Source organism: Oncorhynchus mykiss, chromosome 6, assembly GCF_057628025.1.
Source record: "Oncorhynchus mykiss isolate SJ-2025 chromosome 6, ASM5762802v1, whole genome shotgun sequence".
Taxonomy (NCBI): domain Eukaryota; kingdom Metazoa; phylum Chordata; class Actinopteri; order Salmoniformes; family Salmonidae; genus Oncorhynchus; species Oncorhynchus mykiss.
In genome coordinates, this window is record NC_143027.1 from 7,229,223 (window position 1) to 7,255,094 (window position 25,872).

General features: G+C 43.5%; 4 protein-coding genes across 4 annotated transcripts; all 4 read left to right on the forward strand.

Moving 5' to 3' along the window:
* The first annotated feature begins 119 nt into the window (after nt 1–119).
* Nucleotides 120–1,731, forward strand: LOC149982752 (uncharacterized). Its single transcript, XM_090236920.1, has one exon. The coding sequence runs from the start codon at nt 200–202 to the stop codon at nt 1,334–1,336; it is 1,137 nt and encodes a 378-aa protein (XP_090093046.1). The 5' UTR covers nt 120–199; the 3' UTR covers nt 1,337–1,731.
* Nucleotides 1,651–7,649, forward strand: LOC118964819 (uncharacterized). Its single transcript, XM_090239251.1, has 3 exons — nt 1,651–1,672; nt 1,792–2,338; nt 7,400–7,649. Exons 1-3 carry the CDS (start codon nt 1,651–1,653, stop codon nt 7,647–7,649), a joined length of 819 nt encoding a protein of 272 aa, XP_090095377.1.
* A 13,520-nt stretch (nt 7,650–21,169) lies between these two features.
* On the forward strand, nt 21,170–22,451 carry LOC149982753 (uncharacterized). The gene is made up of 2 exons (XM_090236922.1): nt 21,170–21,252; nt 21,548–22,451. The coding sequence occupies exons 1-2, from the start codon at nt 21,170–21,172 to the stop codon at nt 22,449–22,451; spliced, it is 987 nt and encodes a 328-aa protein (XP_090093048.1).
* A 489-nt stretch (nt 22,452–22,940) lies between these two features.
* Nucleotides 22,941–25,778, forward strand: LOC149982754 (uncharacterized). Its single transcript, XM_090236923.1, has one exon. It carries the CDS (start codon nt 22,941–22,943, stop codon nt 25,608–25,610), a length of 2,670 nt encoding a protein of 889 aa, XP_090093049.1. The 3' UTR covers nt 25,611–25,778.
* Nucleotides 25,779–25,872: the final 94 nt, after the last annotated feature.

Below are 25,872 nucleotides of genomic sequence, written 5' to 3' on the forward strand. Positions count from 1 at the left end.
AATAGAGATGGAAGAGGAAGAAAGAGAAGAAGAGAGACAGAGAGAGATCAAAAGAGAGAATGATGAAGAAAGATGTCAACAGAAGCAAATAGAGATGGAAGAAAGAGAAGAAGAGAGACAGAGAGCGATCGAAGAGAAAGAGAGACAGAGAGAGATTGGAGAGAAAGAAAGACGACAACAACAAGTGGAGAGAAAGATAATGTTTGAGAGAGATCAAGAAGAAGAAAATATATGGAAACAGAAGCAAATTGACATGGAGGAGGGAAGAGAGAGGGAGAACAAGAGACAGAGAGAGATAGAAGAGATACACAGACGACAACAACAAGAGGAGAGACAGAAACAAAAGGAGAAGGAGAAAGAAAGGGAGAAAGACAATGACAATCAGAGAGAGATGGAATTAAAAGATCAGCAACAGAAAAGGATGGAGAAAGAAAAGATGATTATGAGAGAAAGGGAGGAAGCAGGAAGAAGAAAGGAAGGGCAGAAAAATATTTTGGGGGAAATTGAGGGACAGAATGAACTGGAGATAGAACAGGAGAGAGAGATGGAAGAAAAGCAGGAAGTGATTAAGGAAGCAGAGGAAGAGTACAGGGAAAGAGAAGAGAGAGGAAAGGAAGTAAGCATGAAGAAACATGTAGTAGTTAATGTTAAAGCAAAAGCACGGGAAGTCTTCAATAGGCGTAAAGAGAGGAGGTTAGAAGTGTTGAAGGGGGAACGAGAACACATAGAAAGAGGACAACAAATCAGGAGGGAGAAGGAGGAAAGACGGCTGGAGATGGAAAGAAAACAGGAGAGGGCAAGACAACAAGAGGAGCAGGATAAAAAACGAGAGATTGAAATTGCTAGACAGAAAGAAATGTTGAGACTAAGAGAGGAGGAGAGGCAGAGAGAGGAAGAGAGAGAGGAGGAGAGAAAGAAAGCCATTAAATCCCATTTATCTTTAATCAGAGAGAGAGAAAAAATAATACAGGCAAAAAAAAGAGAGGAGATGGTGGAAGAGGAAAGAAGGGAGATCCTTGAGTACAAGAGGGGTGACTTAGAGGAGGAGGAGAAGGAAGATGACAAGGAGGACATTCTCCCACCCGATAAAAGTATCCGAAGGAGAGCTGTGGGCTGGGTGAACAAGAAGTGGGAGAAGAGGAACATCAGAAAGATAGAGAGAACGTATCAGAGAGAGGCTGAGGAGGGCCATAAGATCGTCCACATAGGTAAGACCTGTTTTCCCTCTACTTATGACATTATCCTCTTTAGTCTCCTCTACACACATTTGTTCCACACCAGTCATCATGTTGCATCATTGTTTCAATATAAAACTACTGTCCAAAGAATATGTTAGCTGACATGGCTCATTGAGTGACTGACTGACATAACAAGAAAAATACTGCTGATAACAACCACGTTTTTAAATGGTACCTTGTGTCATCTACTAGTCTAACTCTCAAGACTAAGTAGAGACCCAGAAAGAGTTCGTAAAAAACACACACAAAAACGTGTTTTGGGGGGATCCGGGGGCTACTAGTGGCCATGGGGCCCTAAGCGATCACATATGCCCTGGCACTATACAAAGAATAGGTGCCATTCTGGACTCATGTTCAACTTAGGGCCAGGTCAATTCGGGATGGGAATTATTGCACTTTATTGACAAATTCCATGCCTTGCTCAACTGAAAAGAGTAAAGAATCATTGAGATCCAATTGTGTTTTCTATTCTTCATTCCCTGTGTCCATTACATTTAAGTTGATATCAGATCCACTAAGTTGAATGTAAACTCTACTTCTTCTCCCCTCCCAGCCATCCCTGGACACACGAGGCTAACATCCACCATGACCCGGGCAGAGAGAGAGAGGGAGAAGAGGAAGGAGCTGCTGAAGGCTGAGGAGAGAAGGAAGAAGATGGAGGATTTCAATAAGCAGTGGAGAGAGCGGTCCCTGCTTAAAAAACAGACTCATCAACAACTGAAGGAGGAGAGGGAGAGGATGAAGGAAAACTACCTGGAGCAGATGAATCTGGAGGCTGATGCTCAAATCAACAACCGGTGTCTAACCACCCAACACAGCCACGATTACAACCACGGTCAGGAGTTGCCCGGGTGGGCCAATGGCCAACAAGTAAGCCAAGAGCCCACTGGATCTGCTGATGGCCACCAGGAAAGGCCAAGGAGGCAACAGGCATGGGCAGAGAACCAGGAGGGGAGTTCAGAGAACCAGCAGGAGGGGCCAGAGAACCATCAGGGGGGGCCAGACAGCCAGCAGCTAGAAGCTCCAGAAGAGGCTGAAACATCAGAGCGAATATCCAAGACAAAGAAAAAGCCAAGCATCTGGAAGAAAATTAGGATGAGGTAAAGAATGTTTAAACATCTATTCATGTTTTACACTGTTAATATACATGTCATCACTTTAAAAAGTGACATTATCCAAATGTGAGGGTTTAGTGTACATGCAACACACATGTAAATATATAGATACTTACCTGTCTCTGTGATGTCTTACAGCCTTCCTGACGTGCTGTCTGCCTAGAGCTGGAACTCGATGAAGCCACAGTTCCACTGAGGTTACGTTGGTAATTAAAAGTGTCGCCCAATAATTCCTTCTCCTCTTTAAGTCATCGAGCCACATTTCCTCCTCAAAACATTATAGTCTCCTCAAGCCAGCAAGTATCCTCTTTATCAGGCAACAAACCATCGAAGGTCAGTGACCCTCCTCCCAAGAACAGAGACTCTCATCTGTATCCTAGTTAAATTCATCTCTGCTTACCACCTCTACAGTCTTAGAAAATATCCCAAAAATGGAAATGGTTTCAACAGAAGTCCTCCCCTCAGACCAGTGGCTCCACAGACCAGAGTTTCTCATCTTTATTCAAGTTGAATGCAACTCTGATCATTTCCACCACCTCTCCTGTTAAGGTGAGGTGCTGAAAAGGAGGTCTGGGAGGAGGTCTGCAGGTAGCCTGGACCGGACCGGTAGCAGCTAAGTTGCTGGCTCCATCCCCGGGCAGAGCTGCTCAAGTCAGGCCAGTGATGTTTGATGATGTCATTTTTGTTAGCAAAGTTTTCTTTAATAAAAGCATTTATTAAAAAAGCAATATTGTTGTTACGGTGTGGATTGTTTTGTTATTTATTAGAATTGAAACATCCAGTAGTCATGGTAGATGTTAGACTTTCAATGAGACACCTAACATTCCATCAGTTTGATACAATGTGTGACATGTTATATTAGAGAGGAGTCCTCTATACACATCTATTTTAGACCATAGGAGAAATATCAGATTGAAATAGCTTCTCTAAGAATCTGAGGAGAGAGCAACAGTAGACGCATCGTTAGCTCTCCCACCTCCAGTTCAGTACTCGGGTCATTCCACCAATTGAGTACCTTTTGGGGGGTGTAACTTTATATTTCACCTAATTCTAACATTCTGTCATAAAGAGCACATGTTCAACTTAATATAAAACATATTTTCCCATCTCAAAGTAACAAATACATACTATAGTAAGTGCCTATTAAGTGCCAAATAAAGTGACAGGGTTGACTGTAACAGAGTTGACTATTTCATCTAGAATCAACCATAGATCCCCATGTGACAGGGGGAATGGAATGCAAGCTTACCAAACACATGTAAATAGTTTAAACATGTCTAGACTGTCTATCTATAGGTAACAGGGTTGATGTGTTATAATTCACCCACCCAGTGGTGATTGCAGCATGTACATCTTGGTGGGGAAAACTCCCCCAAAATGTTTTAGATGAATACCAGCAAAGCCACTACACAACACAACACTAAACAATACATTAATTGCACTATAACTTTAACAAACGGTGCCCACAAACTGTTAGGGTCGACATAAAGCTGTCCCAACAGCAGAGCTTTCTTTTCAGCACCATGGAGAGAATCCTTTTTAAAAAACATAGCTGATATGGCTGACTTGCTTAAACAAATGTGGTTTCTACTGACAATTGAGATGTACTATGGCACAAGGGGACAACGAGTGGACTACAGGATATCTGTAATTTAGATTAAGACAATGAGAGAGCTAGGATGGACGTCGTCAATATAACCATTTGTTCAGCACTTTTGAAATGAACATGGGCCATTCTTACAGTATTCTCCCTGTACACCAAGTCATAACTGCATATAAGCAGACAATGAAAGCTCTTACAATATTTGATGATTACATTTCTCTAAAACAGGCTATAGTCTACATGTGCACCACCAAGTCAGAGCAGTAGGCTAAGTTATGAGAGGGGAAAGGGACAACATTATTAGGGTGAGGCACATGGGCTCCTAACAGCTTACTACACAACATACACTTAGTATTACTTTCTTATCTACAGTATACATATCTCCCTGGCATATTACATCATTTATAGAGCAGCATTCAATACATTTTTGGACTCACCTTGTTGTGCTCACTTGAACAGGAAGGTGTAGCGGCGGTTTGGCATCAAAGTCTGTCATTCTCTGGATTTATGCTGCTTTCAAGACAACTGGATAAGGCAGTTAACCTACTGTTCCTAGGTAGTTGTTGTAAATAATAATTTGTTCTTAACTGACTGAACTAGTTAAATAAATAAAAAAACTTATATAAATGTAATATTCTAAATCAGCTGATGATAGTGAATAAGTTAAACCCCTTGTTTTTACCATTCGGTGTCATAATCACTTTTTGGAGGTGAAATGTAGCTAAAAATGTGCCATCCTCTGCTCAGAGGGTTAAGGAACCGTCTTAAAACTGCATCACATACAATTGCCTCTAAATGAAAAATATCAAAACCTTCTCAACGACATGACATAGAGATCTCAAACAAATTTGAAACTTTAAAGAGACCTCTTGAATGCAATTAGTTACATTTTGTTTTACTTCTCTAAAATCTACAAAATGTAAAATAAATCACTTTACATAAAAGTACTTCAAAAAAACATCAATATCTTCCCCTCCATATAACTTTCATGAATACAACCAACTGTGATTGGTTCAGGGACCTCATCCCTCCAATCAATAGCAATTACTTTTGTATTTCTTGACTTTGGTGATATTCTACCAAATTAAATTGACTTTACATTAAAGATACTTTCTTAAAACGTCAATAGCTTCCAACCCATATTACTTTAATGAATACAAACAACTGTCATTGGTTCAGGAACCTCATCCCACTAATAAACGTCAACTACTTTTTGTATTTTTTAAAAACGTTTTATATTTTTTAATGAATTTGAATGGACTTTACCTGAAAAATGCTTCCCTAAAACTTCAGTAGCTTCCCCTTTTATGAATACAACAAACTGATACTGGTTCACAGACCTCTTCCCTCCAATCCACGGTAATTACGTTTGGACTTTTGGACATTACAAATGAAGTCAAATTGAAAACATTATTGGTGTTGTTGAATTAGGTTTTCATAATAGCAAGCTAGGACTGATGGTTTGGTTATCTAAACTAGCAAGTATGTCTGTTTGTTACCAAGGCAACTACTGTTGCTATCTAGTAAACTTGCTAGCTACTTCAATGGATGTTGAACACATTTCTACCGGCAAATGTGTTAAATTATAGCCATGGTATAAAAGGGATAATCAACTCAGGGCTTTATGGTTCTCTGGAAAATAATGCAAGTCCATGGAAGGTCAGTTCCACAGTGTTCATTATTTACCATAGAACTCATAGTCCCTCGTTGATTATCCCTTACATCACTTTATGAGCTGGATTTGCCTTTCTTTGCAACAGTGGAAGCTGCTGAGGAGACGACGGCTCATAATAATGGTTGGAATGGAGTCCATGGAGTGGTATCAACCACATTAAAGATGTTTCCATGTGTTTGATACAACTGTAATTGACTTCATTCCAGACATTATTATGAGCTGTCTTCCCCTCAGCAGCCTCCACTGCTCTGCAATTAGTGTGTTTGTTTTCCGTTGTTAGCATTTAGCTAACAGCGTCTATGTGAATTTGCTATCAGTTTGTGCTAATATGTTAGCATTCCGGTAATAGAGGGCAATAGGTTTTTGTGTTTTTAGCACCCCCTCATGTGCTATGCCGGTAATACTGTAAATCCCGGTATGAGAGAAGGATGGTATGACAATATGAACATCTGGATACCGCCCAAGTCTAATCACCACAACTACCTACCACACCTACTTATCACAACTACCACAACTACCATGCCTATGTACCACAACCACCACACCAACCTACCAAAACTAACACAACTACCACACCTATCATCACCACAACTACAAAACCTACCATCACCTAACCTACCTAACACAACCACCACACATATGTACCACAACGACCACACCTACCTACCAAAACTGCCACACCTACCTAACACAACTACCACACCTACCTACCACAACTACCACATCGACCTACCACAACTATCACACCTACTATCAACACACCTACAATCCACAAATACCACACCTACCACAACTATCACTTCTACTATCATCAAACCTACCCCACCTACCATCACCACACCTACCATCACCTCACCTACCAAACCTACCTACCACAACTACCTACCCAAACTACCACACCTATCATCACCATACCTACCATATCTATCATCACCACACTTACCAAATGTACCTACTACAACTACCACCACACCAACCACACCTACCATCACCACAAGTAACATACCTACCGTCACCACTTCTCTCACACCTACCATCACCACACCTACCACACCTACCATACCTACCTTCACCAAACCATCCATCACCACACCTACCATCACCACAGCTACCTCACCTACCATCACCACACCTACCTATCTACCTACCACAACTATCACACCTACCTACCACAACTATCACACCTACCTACCACAACTGTCACACCTACATCACACCTACCATCACCACAACTACCATCACACCTACCATCACCACACCTATCACACCTACCATCATACATACCATCACCACAAATACCATCATCATATCTACCATAACCACACCTACCATCACAGCACCTACTGTCACCACACCTACCATCACAACACCTACCATCACTACACTTACCATCACCACACCTACCATCATTACACCTACCATACCTACCATCATCATACCTAGTATCCCTACCATCACCAGATCTATCACACTTACCATCCCTACCACCACCACACCTACCATTATAAATGTGGATGGGCATGCTGCTTCATTCAATGATTACGGTATTGTAGAAGGTAGATACAGGAGTAGCCTATAGTCTACAATAATAACGTCATTGAATGTACTATAGTATCATTTATTTAATTGATGAATGAAATTGTAAATAGGCTCCTTCATTCAGTGAATACTGGATGTCTTTCTATCTCTGGGAGTATGTTAATGAAGGCTTTTCAGCAGTTGAACTATGGCAATGTCCAACAAATGTCTAAATCTTTCTTTCTTTTAGTCAACAAGTGATGAGCCAGATCAACCAATCAACGTCACTGCAGCTGTTCTACCCACCACCCCCACTGCTCTTCCTCCACCACCAACCTCATCCTCTTCTCCTGTTCAACTCATTTGTCGCCACACTAGAAAGGACTGTACATACAATTGAAGTCGGAAGTTTAAATACACTTAGGTTGGAGTCGTTAAAACTGATTATTTCACTTATGATTAACTGTATCACAATTTCAGTGGGTCAGAAGTTTACATAAACTAAGTTGAATGTGCATTTAAACAGCTTGGAAAATTCCAGAAAATGATGTCATGGCTTTAGAAGCTTCCGATAGGCTAATTGACATAATTTGAGGCAATTGGATGTGTACCTGTGGATGTATTTCAAGGCCTACCTTAAAACTCAGTGCCTCTTTGCTTGACATCATGGGAAAATTGAAAGAAATCAGCCAAGACCTCAGGAAAAAAAAATTGTAGACCTCCACAGGTCTGGTTCATCCTTAGGAGCAAGTTCAAAATGCCTGAAGGTACCACATTCATCTGTACAAACAATAGTACACAAGTATAAACACCATGGGACCACGCAGCTGTCATACCGCTCAGGAAGGAGATGTGCTCTGTCTCCTAGAGATGAACGTGGTGCAAAAAGTGCAAATCAATCCCAGAACAACAACAAAGGACCTTGTGAAGATGCTGGAGGAAACAGGTACAAAAATATCTTTATCCACAGTAAAACGAGTCCTATATCAACATAACCTGAAAGGCCCTCAGCAAGGAAGAAGCCACTGCTCCAAAACCACCATAGAAAAGCCAGACAACGGTTTGCAACTGCACATGTAGACAAAGATCGTACTTTTTGGAGAAATGTCCTCTGGTCTGATGAAACAAAAATATAACTATTCTAAAATTCACCAAATTTATTGTGGGAAGCTTGTGGAAGGCTACCCGAAACGTTTGACCCAAGTTAAACAATTTAAAGGGAATGCAACAAAATACTAATTGTGTTACGGTGCGTGAATGAGGACCCAAAAGCGAATTAACTTAAACAGAGCTTCTTTAATTACCAAACATAGGTAGGCTCAGACGGACCGGCAGATTCCGACAGGACAAGACAAGGTTACAGCAAACATGACGACAGTCTGGTTCAGGCATGAAACACAACAAACAAGAATCCGACAAGGACAGGAACAAAAACAGAGAGAGATATAGGGGACTAATCAGAGGGAAAAGGGGAACAGGTGGGAGAAGGGGTGACGAGGTAGTCAAGAGGAGACAAGGAACAGCTGGGGGAAAGCGGGGGAGAAAAGGTAACCTAACAACGACCAGCAGAGGGAGACAGGGTGAAGGGAAAGGACAGAGACAAGACACAACATGACAGTACCCCCCCACTCACCGAGCGCCTCCTGGCGCACTCGAGGAGGAAACCTGGCGGCAACGGAGGAAATCCTCGATCAGCGCACGGTCCAGCACGTCCCGAGAGGGAACCCAACTCCTCTCCTCAGGACCGTACCCCTCCCAATCTACGAGGTACTGGTGACCACGGCCCCGAGGACGCATGTCCAAAATTCTACGGACCCTGTAGATGGGTGCGCCCTCGACAAGGATGGGGGGGGGGGGGAAGACGAGCGGGGGCGCGAAGGACGGGCTTGATGCAGGAGACATGGAAGACCGGGTGGACGCGACGAAGGTATCGCGGAAGAAGAAGTCGAACTGCGACAGGATTAATGACCCGAGAAATACGGAACGGACCAATGAACCGCGGGGTCAACTTGCGAGAAGCCGTCTTAAGGGGAAGGTTCTGAGTGGAGAGCCAAACTCTCTGACCGCGACAATATCTAGGACTCTTAGTTCTACGCTTATTAGCAGCCCTCACAGTCTGCGTCCTATAACGGCAAAGTGCAGACCTGACCCTCTTCCAGGTGCGCTCGCAACGTTGGACAAAAGCCTGAGCGGAGGGGACGCTGGACTCGGCGAACTGAGATGAGAACAGCGGAGGCTGGTACCCGAGGCTACTCTGAAAAGGAGATAGCCCGGTCGCAGACGAAGGAAGCGAGTTGTGGGCGTATTCTGCCCAGGGGAGCTGTTCTGACCAAGACGCAGGGTTGCGAAAAGAAAGACTGCGTAAGATGCGACCAATAGTCTGATTGGCCCGTTCTGCTTGACCGTTAGACTGGGGGTGAAAGCCGGAAGAGAGACTGACGGAAGCCCCAATCAAACGGCAAAACTCCCTCCAAAATTGAGACGTGAATTGCGGACCTCTGTCCGAAACGACGTCTGACGGAAGGCCATGAATTCTGAAAACATTCTCGATGATGATTTGTGCCGTCTCTTTAGCAGAAGGAAGCTTAGCAAGGGGAATGAAATGAGCCGCCTTAGAGAACCTATCGACAACCGTAAGAATAACAGTCTTCCCCGCTGACGAAGGCAGTCCGGTGACAAAATCTAAGGCGATGTGAGACCACGGTCGAGAGGGAATAGGAAGCGGCCTGAGACGGCCGGCAGGAGGAGAGTTACCGGACTTAGTCTGCGCGCAGACCGAACAAGCAGCCACGAAACGACGCGTGTCATGCTCCCGGGTGGGCCACCAAAAACGCTGGCGAATGGAAGCAAGCGTACCCCGAACGCCAGGGTGGCCGGCTAACTTGGCAGAGTGAGCCCACTGAAGAACGGCCAGACGAGTAGGAACGGGAACGAAAAGAAGGTTCCTAGGACAAGCGCGCGGCGACGGAGTGTGAGTGAGCGCTTGTTTTACCTGCCTCTCAATTCCCCAGACAGTCAACCCGACAACACGCCCCTCAGGGAGAATCCCCTCGGGGTCAGTGGAGGCTACTGAAGAACTGAAGAGACGAGACAAAGCATCAGGCTTGGTGTTCTTAGAGCCCGGACGATAAGAAATCACGAACTCGAAACGAGCGAAAAACAGCGCCCAACGCGCCTGACGCGCATTAAGTCGTTTGGCAGAACGGATGTACTCAAGGTTCCTATGGTCAGTCCAAACGACAAAAGGAACGGTCGCCCCCTCCAACCACTGTCGCCATTCGCCTAGGGCTAACCGGATGGCGAGCAGTTCGCGGTTACCCACATCATAGTTACGTTCCGACGGCGACAGGCGATGAGAAAAATACGCGCATGGGTGGACCTTGTCGTCAGAGAGGGAGCGCTGAGAAAGAATGGCTCCCACGCCCACCTCTGACGCGTCAACCTCGACAACGAACTGTCTAGAGACGTCAGGTGTAACAAGGATAGGAGCGGATGTAAAACGATTCTTGAGGAGATCAAAAGCTCCCTGGGCGGAAACGGACCACTTAAAGCACGTCTTGACAGAAGTAAGGGCTGTGAGAGGAGCTGCCACCTGACCGAAATTACGGATGAAACGACGATAGAAGTTCGCGAAGCCGAGAAAGCGCTGCAGCTCGACGCGTGACTTAGGGACGGGCCAATCAATGACAGCTTGGACCTTAGCGGGATCCATCTTAATGCCTTCAGCGGAAATAACAGAACCGAGAAATGTGACGGAGGAGGCATGAAAAGTGCACTTCTCAGCCTTCACAAAAAGACAATTCTCTAAAAGGCGCTGGAGGACACGTCGAACGTGCTGAACATGAATCTGGAGTGACGGTGAAAAAATCAGGATATCGTCAAGGTAAACGAAAACAAAGATGTTCAGCATGTCTCTCAGGACATCATTGACTAATGCCTGAAAGACAGCTGGAGCGTTAGCGAGGCCGAAAGGAAGGACCCGGTATTCAAAGTGCCCTAACGGAGTGTTAAACGCCGTCTTCCACTCGTCCCCCTCCCTGATGCGCACGAGATGGTAAGCGTTACGAAGGTCCAACTTAGTGAAAAACCTGGCTCCCTGCAGGATCTCGAAGGCTGAAGACATAAGAGGAAGCGGATAACGATTCTTCACTGTTATGTCATTCAGCCCTCGATAATCTATGCAGGGGCGCAGTGACCCGTCCTTCTTCTTGACAAAAAAAAACCCCGCTCCGGCGGGAGAGGAGGAGGGGACTATGGTACCGGCGTCAAGAGCTACAGACAAATAATCTTCGAGAGCCTTACGTTCGGGAGCCGACAGAGAGTATAGTCTACCCCGGGGGGGGGGGTGGTTCCCGGAAGGAGATCAATACTACAATCATACGACCGGTGTGGAGGAAGAGAGGTGGCCCTGGACCGACTGAACACCGTGCGCAGATCGTGATATTCCTCCGGCACCCCTGTCAAATCACCAGGCTCCTCCTGTGAAGAAGAGACAGAGGAAACAGGAGGGATAGCAGACATTAAACATTTCACATGACAAGAGACGTTCCAGGAGAGGATAGAATTACTAGACCAATTAATGGAAGGATTATGACAAACTAGCCAGGGATGGCCCAAAACAACAGGTGTAAAAGGTGAACGAAAAATTAAAAAAGAAATGGTTTCACTATGATTACCAGAAACAGTGAGGGTTAAAGGTAGCGTCTCACGCTGAATCCTGGGGAGAGGACTACCATCCAGGGCGAACAAGGCCGTGGGCTCCTTTAACTGTCTGAGAGGAATGTCATGTTCCCGAGCCCAGGTCTCGTCCATAAAACAGCCCTCCGCCCCAGAGTCTATTAAGGCACTGCAGGAAGCTGACGAACCGGTCCAGCGTAGATGGACCGACAAGGTAGTGCAGGATCTTGAAGGAGAGACAGGAGTAGTAGCGCTCACCAGTAGCCCTCCGCTTACTGACGAGCTCTGGCCTTTTACTGGACATGAAGTGACAAAATGACCAGCGGAACCGCAATAGAGACAGAGGCGGTTGGTGATTCTCCGTTCCCTCTCCTTAGTCGAGATGCGGATACCTCCCAGCTGCATGGGCTCAGCACCCGAGCCGGCAGAGGAAGATGGTAGTGATGCGGAGAGGGGAGCGACGGAGAGCGCGAGCTCCTTTCCACGAGCTCGGTGACGAAGATCAACCCGTCGCTCAATGCGAATAGCGAGTTCAATCAAGGAATCCACGCTGGAAGGAACCTCCCGGGAGAGAATCTCATCCTTTACCTCTGCGCGGAGACCCTCCAGAAGACGAGCGAGCAAGGCCGGCTCGTTCCAGCCACTGGAGACAGCAAGAGTGCGAAACTCAATAGAGTAGTCTGTTATGGATCGATTGCCTTGACATAGGGAAGACAGGGCCCTGGAAGCCTCCTCCCCAAAAACAGATCGATCAAAAACCCGTATCATCTCCTCCTTAAAGTCCTGATACTGGTTAGTACACTCAGCCCTTGCCTCCCAGATTGCCGTGCCCCACTCACGAGCCCGTCCAATAAGGAGAGATATGACGTAGGCGACACGAGCAGTGCTCCTGGAGTAAGTGTTGGGCTGGAGAGAAAACACAATATCACACTGGGTGAGGAACGAGCGGCATTCAGTGGGCTCCCCAGAGTAACACGGCGGGTTATTGATTCTGGGCTCCGGAGATTCGAAAGCCCTGGAAGTGGCCGGTGGATCGAGGCGGAGATGGTGAACCTGTTCTGTGAGGTTGGAGACTTGGGTGGCCAGGGTCTCAACGGCATGTCGAGCAGCAGACACTTCCTGCTCGTGTCTGCCTAGCATCGCTCCCTGGATCCCGACGGCTGAGTGGAGAGGATCCGAAGTCGCTGGGTCCATTCTTGGTCGGATTCTTCTGTTACGGTGCGTGAATGAGGACCCAAAAGCGAATTAACTTAAACAGAGCTTCTTTAATTACCAAACATAGGTACGCTCAGACGGACCGGCAGATTCCGACAGGACAAGACAAGGTTACAGCAAACATGACGACAGTCTGGTTCAGGCATGAAACACAACAAACAAGAATACGACAAGGACAGGAACAAAAACAGAGAGAGATATAGGGGACTAATCAGAGGGAAAAGGGGAACAGGTGGGAGAAGGGGTGACGAGGTAGTCAAGAGGAGACAAGGAACAGCTGGGGGAAAGCGGGGGAGAAAAGGTAACCTAACAACGACCAGCAGAGGGAGACAGGGTGAAGGGAAAGGACAGAGACAAGACACAACATGACAAATTGAGTGTATGTAAACTTATGACCCACTAGGAATGTGATGAAATAAATAAAAGCTGAAATAAATAATTCTCTGTCCTATTATTCTGACAATTCACATTCTTAAAAGAAAGTGGTGATCCTAACTGACCTAAGACAGGGAATCTTTACTTGGATTAAATGTCAGGAATTGTGGAAAAACTCTGTTTAAATGTATTTGGCTAAGGTGTGTGTAAACTCCCGACATCAACTGTACATACCCCTGTGCCCATCTCATTGCAATATGGTCCATCCAGGGCCTCAGCTGGACGCCTACAATGTGAGAAATGTAAACAAGATGCTATAATTGTGTGTGTGTGGTTTGAGTTCCAAAAAAAGACATGTGTGATGTGCCCCTGTTTTAATGTTGAAATGCCATGAATGGAAGATGACAAAGGAGATAGTGATGAGGGTGAGAGCATCCAGTATGAAAATAAAGACCCCTTGGGATCTAAAATGAGTGTGGGGGCCCTCTTGTGATACTAAAGTACATTTGAGATATTCCATTTACTTTTGATACTTAAGTACATTTAAAACCAAATACTTTTAGACTTTTACTCAAGTAGTATTTCACTGGGTGACTCTCACTTTTACTCGTCATTTTCTATTAAGGTATCTTTACCTTAGTATGACTATTGAGTACTTTTTCCACCACTGAGGCATCAGATCAGAGATGTCAAGGTGGCACCCAAGCATATGCCATGTGTATATGTGCAACACACATATATGTATGGTCATATTCTTTATGTTTTACTTCATTTGTCATCTGATGGATCCATCCCTTGTATCATTTTCTAGGCCTCCCAGGTATTTTCATTTAAAGTAATGTATATGATTACTGCTGCTAGGGGGAGCTGTGATGTCAATGGGGAGCGTTAGTGAGATCGTGAGGTCTTAGAGGTTTCTTCTTCAATCTTGGAGAATGCCTACTACTGAAAACTAATAACGTTTCTCCGTCTCATCATTTTACCCTATTAATCAAGTTACGTAATGTGCAAAAGTGCAGTATGACTATCAGCATATTGAGGTAACATGGTTATCTACATAGTCCATGAGTTTGGTCACGTTTGAAGGCAATTGAAGGGAGTTTTAACAGAGTGATAAACTGGTTGGTATTTCCCCATTGTAAGTAATGGAGGTTGGCTAGGTTGCTAATGGTTTACATGTAAGAGAAGGGATCAAGATGGCATCTGAACTTTCTGTACTTTTTTTCAACAATATTTTAGATCCTATTTGTTTTATTTTCTATCAACAAAGACTCAGTTTAGTTCAGGTAATATTTGTAAATATGTGATGTCACGATAAAATGTGTTAATATTTCTACAAAAATAGCATTTAACAGTTCGCTAGCTTGATGCTATCCATATTTAGCTTGGCTAAGCGCTAGCTAGCTCTAGGCTAGTTTATCTCAGTCTGATAGCTTACATGTTAGTAGTTTATAATATAATGGTTGTAGCACCGTTTAGCACAGGTCTCCAGTAATTTATAACTTTTCCCAAATTGACACGGATAGTACAGTGAGTTATATATAATGTGAATGTGTAGATGTGTGGTGACATTGAGTGGCTGCTGCCAACACTCTGACTCAACTCCAGCCACTTTAATAATGGGAATTGATGTAAAATATATCACTAGCCACTTTAAACATTGCTACTTAATATAATGTTTACATACCATACATTATTTATCTCATATGTATACATATGTACTGTACTCTATATCATCTACTGCATCTTGCCATCTTTATGGAATACATGTATCACTAGCCACTTTAAACTATGCCACTTTGTTTACATACTCATCTCATATGTATATACTGTACTCGATACCATCTACTGCATCTTGCCTATGTACCATCACTCATTCATATATCTTTATGTACATATTCTCTATCCCTTTACACTTGTGTGTATAAGGTAATAGTTTTGGATTTGTTAGCTAGATTACTCGTTGGTTATTACTGCATTGTATTACCTTGACAATGTGGGGATTAATTCGTCAACTTGGTCTGATCATCTTGCCACCTTGAAAAGTGTGTTTCAGTGGTTGGAGAATGCTTCTTTAAACCTCAATTTGGCCAAGTGTGAGTTTGGGAAGGCTACTGTGGCTTACTTGGGGACGCAGGTGGGATGAGGTCAAGTGTGAGTTTGGGAAGGCTACTGTGGCTTACTTGGGGACGCAGGTGGGATGAGGTCAAGTGTGCCAAATAACTGGCAAAGTGGAAGCAATTGTTGCTTTTCCTGCTCTCACGACTTGTCGCCAGTTGTGCAGATTCCTGGGGATGGTAGGGTACTATCGTACGTTCTGTAAGAATTTTTTGACGGTAGTAGCTCTCCTTACATCTCTGCTTAGTCCCAAAGTACCATTTAAGTGGTCCAAGGAATGTAACTATGCTTCACGTTCTGACCTTTGTTTCCTTTGTTTTGTCTTTATTTAGTATGGTCAGGGCGTGAGTTGTGGTGGGCAGTCTGTGTGTTTTTCTACGTGTGTTTTTCATCTGCCAGAACCGTCAGACAGTCCTGAGCTGCCCCTCAGTCCGGAGCTGCCCCTCAGTCCAGTGGGGCCCTTTAGGGTTGCCAGTCCTAGGTCGGTGGCGAGGGTCGCCGCTTTAAAGAGGCCACAGAGGTGGGTGAAGAGGCGCACCAGAACTTTGGTGAAGTGGGGTCCACGTCACGCACCAGAACCGCCACCGCAGACAGATGCCCACCCAGACCCTCCCCTATAGGTTCAGGTTTTGCGGCCGGAGTCTGCACCTTTGGGGGGGGGGGGGGGGGGGGTTACTGTCACGTTCTGACCTTTATTTAGTATGGTCAGGGCGTGAGTTGGGGTGGGCAGTCTGTGTGTTTTTCTATGGTTTTCTATTTCTATGTTTGGCCTGATATGGTTCTCAATCAGAGGCAGCTGTTTATCGTTGTCCCTGATTGAGAACCATATTTAGGTAGCCTGGGTTTCACTGTTGTTTTGTGGGTGTTTGTTTCCTGTGTCAGTCTTTGTGCCACACGGGACTGTTTCGTTAATATTCACGTTGTTATTTTATATTGTGTCATGTTCAGTTTATTCTATTAAAACATGGACACTTACCACACTGCGTTTTGGCCCGATCCCTGCAACACCTCTGACGAAGAGGAGGAAATCTGCCATGACATTTTGATTCAGCCAAAGCACTACTTGGTAGTGCCCCAGTGCTTGCCGCTCCCAACTTTGACAAACCATTTAAGTTGGACGTATACGCTAGTATAATTTGGTAACGGAATTATGAGTTTTAATCACTTGATAATTCACCCAAAAAAATACACATCAGAAAAATCACTAGAACTAATTGTTAGCTCCACCATTACTGGTTACTTCTGTGAACTTTCATTATCCCCCCTCCTCACAAAGACAAATGTGAAAATATCTTGAAGTTATGTGGGTTTTTGGTAACAGAATTACAAGGAACAAGACAATATTACCAAAATGATTTCTACAAACCCAAATGTAAGTGTTGATAATAGTAGTCAGGGGTCTTTATGTCAACATGATTCTGGTTTTATGTAGTTCTGATATTGGACCTTTTAAGACTTTTTCTGGTGATGTTTTCTAAGATCCCTTTTCCATCTGTTGACCCAGAAATCAAAGCCTTCACTGGTTGAAAAATGTATCTAGAATTACATTTAGGCCCAGTCCTTACGAGGACCACCTGCGCCCCTCCCTCTGCCTTCTCCCTTTTCGGGCAAGCATGTCGCTTATGGCCAACATCACCACACTCAAAACACCGTTGACTACCCGTACTAGCATAAGCCATTTACAGTCTATTGTCATACTTGACTTAAACGATAACTCCAAAGTCTGCTCCGGTGAGTCCAAAAACATAAACACCTGTCGCCGAAACGACCTAACCTGTTTCAACGCCAGGTGTTTGAAACGACCTAACCTGTTTCAACGCCGGGTGTTTGAAACGACCTAACCTGTTTCAACGCCGGGTGTTTGAAACGACCTAACCTGTTTCAACGCCGGGTGTTTGAAACGACCTAACCTGTTTCAACGCCGGGTGTTTGAAACGACCTAACCTGTTTCAACGCCAGGTGTTTGAAACGACCTAACCTGTTTCAACGCCAGGTGTTTGAAACGACCTAACCTGTTTCAACGCCGGGTGTTTGAAACGACCTAACCTGTTTCAACGCCGGGTGTTTGAAACGACCTAACCTGTTTCAACGGCGGGTGTTTGAAACGACCTAACCTGTTTCAATGCCGGGTGTTTGAAACCCAACTGGACAATCTTAATTGAACTTGAGAACTTCCCAAACAGCAATAACTCGCGCTCCAACAGCTCATTGGGTATAAACGGCGGTACATTCGAAATCGTTACCCTTGTTGACGGAGAGAAAAGCGGCGTAACTTGAATAAACATTCCTTTAAGAAGTACGCCATGCTCAACCATACGATCTACAAGACACTCTTCTTTAAGAAGTACGCCATGCTCAACCATACAATCTACAAGACTCTCTTCTTTAAGAAGTACACCATGCTCAACCATACAATCTACAAGACTCTCTTCTTTAAGAAGTACACCATGCTCAACCATACGATCAACAAGAGCATTTTGGTAACGGAATTACGAGTTTTAATCACTTAATAATTCACCCAAAAAATATACATCAGAAAAATCACTAGAACTAATTGTTAGCTCCACCATTACTGGTTACTTCTGTGAACTTTCATTATCCCCCCTCCTCACAAAGACAAATGTGAAAATATCTTGAAGTTATGTGGGTTTTTGGTAACGGAATTACAAGGCACAAGGTAATATTTCTGAAACTTAAAGAAGGTTAATGTTTTCTCCAAACCCAAATGTAAGTGTTGATATTAGTAGTCAGGGGTCTTTATGTCAACATGATTCTGTTTTTATGTAGTTCTGATATTGGACCTCTTAAGACTTTTTTCTGGTGATGTTATCTAAGATCCCTTTTACATCTGTTGACCCAGAAATCAAAGCCTTCACTGGTTGAAACATGTATCTAGAATTACATTTACCAAAAATATACACTCTTAGATTTCATTTGACACCCAATTACACATGCTCCTATGAGTTGGTGCTCAAATCAAATTTTACTCGTCACAACACATGGTTAGCAAATGTTATTGCGACTGTAGCGAAATGCTTGTGCTTCTAGTTCCGACAGTGCAGTATTATCTAACAAGTAATATCTAACCATTTCACAACAAATACCTAATAGACAATCCTTTCACATGGAAATGCCCTACTGTAATTCTAGAGATACTATCCATCCCCAACTAGTAATAAAGTGGTCGGGCTGGTTGCTACTGGCCTCTCCAGCTTCAGGCTGAATCCCACCCATGATAAGAGGAGGTTTACTGGACACACAGAGAGAAACTACAGGCTGAATCACACCCATGATAAGAGGAGGTTTACTGGACATACAGGGAGAAACTACAGTCTGAATCACACCCATGATGAGAGGAGGTTTACTGGAAACACAGGGAGAAACACAGGGAGAAACTACAGTCTGAATCACACCCATGATGAGAGGAGGTTTACTGGACACACAGGGAGAAACTACAGTCTGATGACTGATGAGACTACCTTTAAGGCTTAAGGGTTTGGTTAATGTTAGGGTTAAGGTTAGAGTCCGTTTTAAGTTTTGGCCAGATGGGCTGTCAATGGGATGCTGGTCAGAAAAGTCCATTTAGTCTTTCCCTTCTCAAACCTGTCCTCCCCCTAACCAGTTCATGTCATGTATTCCACCACCAGCACACCTGATTCACTAATCAGAGGTTTGGATGATTAGTTGACCAGTGGAACAAAGTGGACTGGATCTAGGTGAACTATGTGGAGAGTCTTCCAGGGACAGTACAGTACAGACTGAGAAGCTAACAACAGTGTAGTTTACTCAACTCATTCAAACTATTTAGAGAGAAGATCTGCACAAGGGCATAACGTTTAAGATATAGCAAGAAAGGACAATATGGTGCAAGGTAGCCAAAGTGGAATCAAAAGTCATAGGCCTAATCATCAATCAAATATGAAATATAAAACCAAAATATAATCTACATATAAAGACAACATGTCATCTACATGTGTTATAGAATAGCTCCCTTCTCACATCCCAGGTCATGTTTGGACTGGAACGTGACAACTCAACGGGCTATGCGCATCTCCCCAATAGCCTACAGACAACTTTCCTGAGTGCAATGTCATTATTGTGACCGATATGTATAGAATAATAAGCAGAGTGAAGAAGGAAAAGATCCCACCTCTGACGCACAGCAGAGACATCACTGCTGAGATTTCCCCTGGAACAAGAGTCCCTCAAGAATTTAAAAACAGTCATTGCGTTACAATGAATGTCCTCCCCAAACGCTTGTTGCATCGTGAACTATCCTCCCAGTCCCTTGGGATTTCAGCGAATGGATGATGCGCCGCTGCCATTTACTTGGATGAGAAGTTGGACGAACGCTCCTTCAGCTCACGATACGAAATGGTGGAGAACAACAGTGTAATGATGTGTCGTTCACGAACGAACGGCTCTTTTTGAACGGATCTTTTTGTTGAACCTCGGGAACCGAATTGCATCGGTGAAAGAGCCATTCCTCTGGCTCTATGATTTGCAAACTGCTACTACTGCTTGTTGAGATCAGAACAACGTTTTTCTGTAGATAAATTACAACATCATTATCTAAAGGGGGTGAATCCTCACTGCAGAAATAATAAATAGTGGGGAGAGAGTTGTGATTGAATGTTTGTTTGTACAGTTATGGCTGTAATGTTATTATTTTGTGTTCTCACTAAACACCCACATTTGTATTTGTGTGGGAAATGTTTGTAGGCTATGGTGTTTGCTGTTTGTATTTCATTGAACTTTAGGCCCATACAAAGACAAATCACACAACATAGACTACCAAATAACCTTAGGCAAAAATACACGAAATAAAAGTCAAGTGAAAATAGTTATAAATGACTTTATCAATTATTAGTAGCTAAACATTATCGACCTTTGGACACTGATGCGCAGGAGAACCCCTAGCTGTCAATCAAGCAGGCGCGGTGAACGGATTATGACGCTCAAGCGTTCCAAATGACGCAACAATACAGCTCCAGACCAGAGAAAGTTAATGCCGAGGATATTATTCGGTTCAACACTAAAACTGAGGTTTGACACGTGTGATTTGAGGTGAGTCAAATATTTACAAAAGTTTACAATGCATTAACCATCCGCTTCGTTATTTCTGTTGCTATCAATCACTCCATCTGTATCTACTCTTCTGTCTGTCTGTCGGACTATCTGAATTGTCTGTGTACTGTCTAGCCAGCATATGCCAGAAAGGTTCTTTCACATAGGCCCATATTCACAAAGTCTCATAGAAGGAGTGCTGATCAATAATCAGTTTGGTCTTTTAAATTAAACTGAATACGTTTTGATGGACAGGAGGCGACCTGATCCTAGATCAGCACTCCTACCCTGAAACACTTTGTGAACACAATCCAGGTGTACTGTGATTATGAAGTTGTGATGAGGTATTATTATATTAGTTGTGCTGATGCATGATGGGTTGTAGGCTAGAGCTTGAGGACTCAACTCTGAAGACTGTTTCTGAATTCACTGACCTGGTGAGTAAATGTTGTGTACAATGGCACCATCTAGTGACAGAAACATAGAAACACACATTGTTGCTGAACGAAGGCATCTCTTTATTTTCCAGAAATAAAACGTGTAGACCTTTCCTGCAGTCTCTGAGGAGATGGACACCTCTTCTTCTTCTGGACGATCTCCGTCTCCTACTGGGACTGTCTTCTTACCCCCTCCTATCATGTGGAACAGTCTGTAAGTCATTCATCACATAACCTAGCTCTGGTCCAGGGCATTATGTACGGCTTGCTGAAGGAAGGCTCAGTGTCTGCAAGCTGTACGTAACGCCCTGGACCAGAGTGACACATTACCCACCTCTGGCCATCATGGACAGTCAACTCATCACATTCACATACTGTAAGCCACAGTTGTGTGATTTGTGTTATTAAAGACAGTTAAATTGAGCAGAAGTTAAATTATTATTTTAATATTGTAGTAAATTGTCTGAGCTCACTTCCTAAATAATGTGTTGACATTCCTTTGCTCCCAGCTACAAGCAGGCAGAGATGGAGGTTTACTTCCCGAGAGAAGAGAAGAAGACCTGTACAGAGAAGGAAGCCCACATGCTTGAGTTGATGGGGAAGGATCAAACGATCCGAAATCAGAAGAAGGAGATGGGCAGACTTCAAGTGTGCCTCTGGGAGGAGGAAAAGAAGAAGAGGAATGGTGGAACGGAGAAGGACAAGATCATTGAACAATTACAGTCTGAGACAGACCACCTCAGAGCCCTTTTAAAAGATGAAAGGAGGAGAAGAAGAGTAGAAAGGGGTATCATGAAAGAGTGGAAGGCTGAGATCCTGAGACTGAGGGAGGCAGAGAGCCAGAGGGAGGCAGAGAGCCAGAGGGAGTCAGAGAGCCAGAGGGAGGCAGAGAGCCAGAGAGATGCAGAAAGACAGAGAGAAGCAGAGAGACAGAGAGAAGCAGAGAGACAGAGAGAAGCAAAGAGACAGAGAGAAGCAGAGAGACAGAGGGAGGCAGAGAGAGAGAGGGAAGCAGAGAGACAGAGGGAGGCAGAGAGACAGAGAGAAGCAGAGAGACAGAGGGAAGCAGAGAGACAGAGGGAAGCAGAGAGAGCCACAGAAGCAATGGAGCACCAGAGAAAACTGCAGGAGATCCACAGACTCAACCAACTGCTGGATATACTGATGGTGGACCTACAACTGGCCCACGTAAGACATGTCATTGTTATTATTAAAAGGCAGTGTATATTTACCCAGCTGAAAATGAATAGTGGCAGACAGCGGTACGCTAACCCAATGTTAACTTTCATTCCTTTCCTTAACCCTTACCTTAACCTCACTGAAACTATACCTAACCTTTACCTTAACCCAACCCTAGGTCCTGAACCTAACCATCATTTATCTCAACCCCTATGCCTTTCTTCTGCCGGTTGAATATCCACTTCCTTATTAACGTCATTACTGTTGTTGTTGTTGACTGTATCTGTGCAGGTTGTAAATAGCTGCATTAGTGAAACATCATTTGTAGGAGTAATTTCTACAAGCATAAACATCAGAGGCAACATTGTTGTAACATCACACAAATTGTAACAGGAATTTCTCAAACCCCTAACTGAATGGGCAAGAAGGTTGTGTGGTTGTATTTGTACACATTTGGACAGAATTGATTCCATAAAATGTCTCATAATTTTTTCAAACCATGATAATACATTAATTGACAATGAATTGTCCAGATGAATTGATCAACATGACCCTGCTATTGATGTTGTCCAGTGTTTGATTCAATTACCTAGCTCTAGGTTATATTTCTGTGTATCGTTCTCTGCAAATCCTTTGAAAGTATGTCTTGGTAATAGATTATCACTAATTTTACCTTTTAAAATGAAGCAAGAGATTGAGAGATTGAGGCTATGGCAGAAAGTCATGGAGGAGCAGCGACCAAGACTGGCCTGGAACAACAAACCTATTGAGACAGGAAGAGAGAGGGAAAAAGAGAGAGAAAGGGAGATGGAAAGGAAGAGAAAAGCAGAATTGGAAAGACAAGAAATGAAGAAGAAAGTGGAACAGGCAGAAGAAACGATAAAATCGTTAGAACGAGAGATTGAGAGATTGAAAGAGATTGAGAAGGAAATCATATTTGAAAGAGAAAGAGACATGCGTATTGCAGAGAATGAGAAAGTCAAACTGGTCAACGAAAAGGTAAAAGAGTTAGAGAGAGAGGTTGAGAGACTGAAAGAAGATATGACAACAAAAGAGATTCAATACAAAATCAAATTTGAAAGAGCGAAAGAAGCGTTTAGAAGACAGAATGAGAGAGTGAAACAGGTTAACCAAAATGTACTAGTGTTAGACAGAGAGGTTGTGAGAATGAAAGAAGAGATTAGATTGAAAGACGAGACTGAACCAGAGAGAACATTTGATAGAGACAGAGAGAGAGAAAATGATTGGAGACGAAGTGAAGAGGAGTTGAAAAATAGAGTGGAGAGAGAGATGGAGATGGAGACAGCCCTCATCAATGACAAAAATACGTCTGAATTGGAGGAAGTCTTCAAGAAAATCAAGGAACAGCAGATAGAATTAGAAAATATGGAAACAGACAAATATAAATGGAAACAGAACCAAATGGACATGGAGGAGAAGATGGAGGGTGAGCACAACAAACAGAAAGAGGTAGAAAGAAAGAGAATGGAGAAAATACCAAAACAGAGACAAGAAGAAGATGAGAAGAAGAAGGAGATGGAGAGAGAAGAAGAAGAGGAGAGACGCAAACAGAAGCACATAGAGATGGAAGAGGAAGAAAGAGAGAGGGAGAAAGAGAGACAGAGACAGATCAAAAGAAAGAGAATGGAGAAGAGACAGAAAATGATGGAAAGAGAAGAAGAGAGACAGAGAGAGATTGAAAGAGAGATTGAAGAAGAAAGATGTAAACAGAAGCAAATAGAGATGGAAGAGGAAGAAAGAGAGAGGGAGAAAGAGAGACAGAGAGAGATCAAAAGAAAGATAATGGAAAAGAGACAAAAACATATCGAAAGAGAAGAAGAGAGACAGAAAGAGATTGAAAGAGAGCACGAAGAAGAAAGATGTAAACAGAAGCAAATAGAGATGGAAGAGGAAGAACGAGAGAGGGAGAAGAGACAGAGAGAGATCAAAAGAAAGAGAATGGAGAAGAGACAGAAAAACATGGAAAGAGAAGTGAGACAGAAAGAGATTGAAAGAGAGAATGAAGAACAACTATTTAAACAGAAGCAAATAGAGATGGAAGAGGAAGGAAGAGAAGAAGAGAGACAGAGAGAGATCAAAAGAGAGAATGATGAAGAAATATGTAAACAGAAGCAAATAGAGATGGAAGAGGAAGAAAGAGAAGAAGAGAGACAGAGAGCGATCGAAGAGAAAGAGAGACAGAGAGAGATTGGAGAGAAAGAAAGACGACAACAACAAGAGGAGAGAAAGATAATGTTTGAGAGAGATCAAGAAGAAGAAAATATATGGAAACAGAAGCAAATTGACATGGAGAAGGAGGGAAGAGAGAGGGAGAACAAGAGACAGAGAGAGATAGAAGAGATACACAGACGACAACAACAAGAGGAGAGACAGAAACAAATGGAGAAGGAGAAAGAAAGGGAGAAAGACAATGACAATCAGAGAGAGATGGAATTAAAAGATCAGCAACAGAAAGAGATGGAGAAAGAAAAGATGATTATGAGAGAAAGGGAGGAAGCAGGAAGAAGAAAGGAAGGGCAGAAAAATATTTTGGGGGAAATTGAGGGACAGAATGAACTGGAGATAGAACAGGAGAGAGAGATGGAAGAAAAGCAGGAAGTGATTAAGGAAGCAGAGGAAGAGTACAGGGAAAGAGAAGAGAGAGGAAAGGAAGTAAGCATGAAGAAACATGTAGTAGTTAATGTTAAAGCAAAAGCACGGGAAGTCTTCAATAGGCGTAAAGAGAGGAGGTTAGAAGTGTTGAAGGGGGAGCGAGAACACATAGAAAGAGGACAACAAATCAGGAGGGAGAAGGAGGAAAGACGGCTGGAGATGGAAAGAAAACAGGAGAGGGCAAGACAACAAGAGGAGCAGGATAAAAAACGAGAGATTGAAATTCCTAGACAGAAAGAAATGTTGAGACTAAGAGAGGAGGAGAGGCAGAGAGAGGAAGAGAGAGAGGAGGAGAGAAAGAAAGCCATCAAATGCCATTTATCTTTAATCAGAGAGAGAGAAGAAATAATACAGGCAAAAAAAAGAGAGGAGATGGTGGAAGAGGAAAGAAGGGAGATCCTTGAGTACAAGAGGGGTGACTTAGAGGAGGAGGAAAAAGAAGATGACAAGGAGGACATTCTCTCACCCGATAAAAGTATCCGAAGGAGAGCCGTGGGCTGGGTGAATAAAAAATGGGAGAAGAGGAACCTCAGAAAGATAGAGAGAACGTATCAGAGAGAAGCTGAGGAGGGCCATAAGATCGTCCACATAGGTAAGACCTGTTTTCCCTCTACTTATGACATTATCCTCTTTAGTCTCCTCTACACACATTTGTTCCACACCAGTCATCATGTTGCATCATTGTTTCAATATAAAACTACTGTCCAAAGAATATGTTAGCTGACATGGCTCATTGAGTGACTGACTGACATAACAAGAAAAATACTGCTGATAACAACCACGTTTTTAAATGGTACCTTGTGTCATCTACTAGTCTAACTCTCAAGACTAAGTAGAGACCCAGAAAGAGTTCGTAAAAAACACACACAAAAACGTGTTTTGGGGGGATCCGGGGGCTACTAGTGGCCATGGGGCGCTAAGCGATCACATATGCCCTGGCACTATACAAAGAATAGGTGCCATTCTGGACTCATGTTCAACT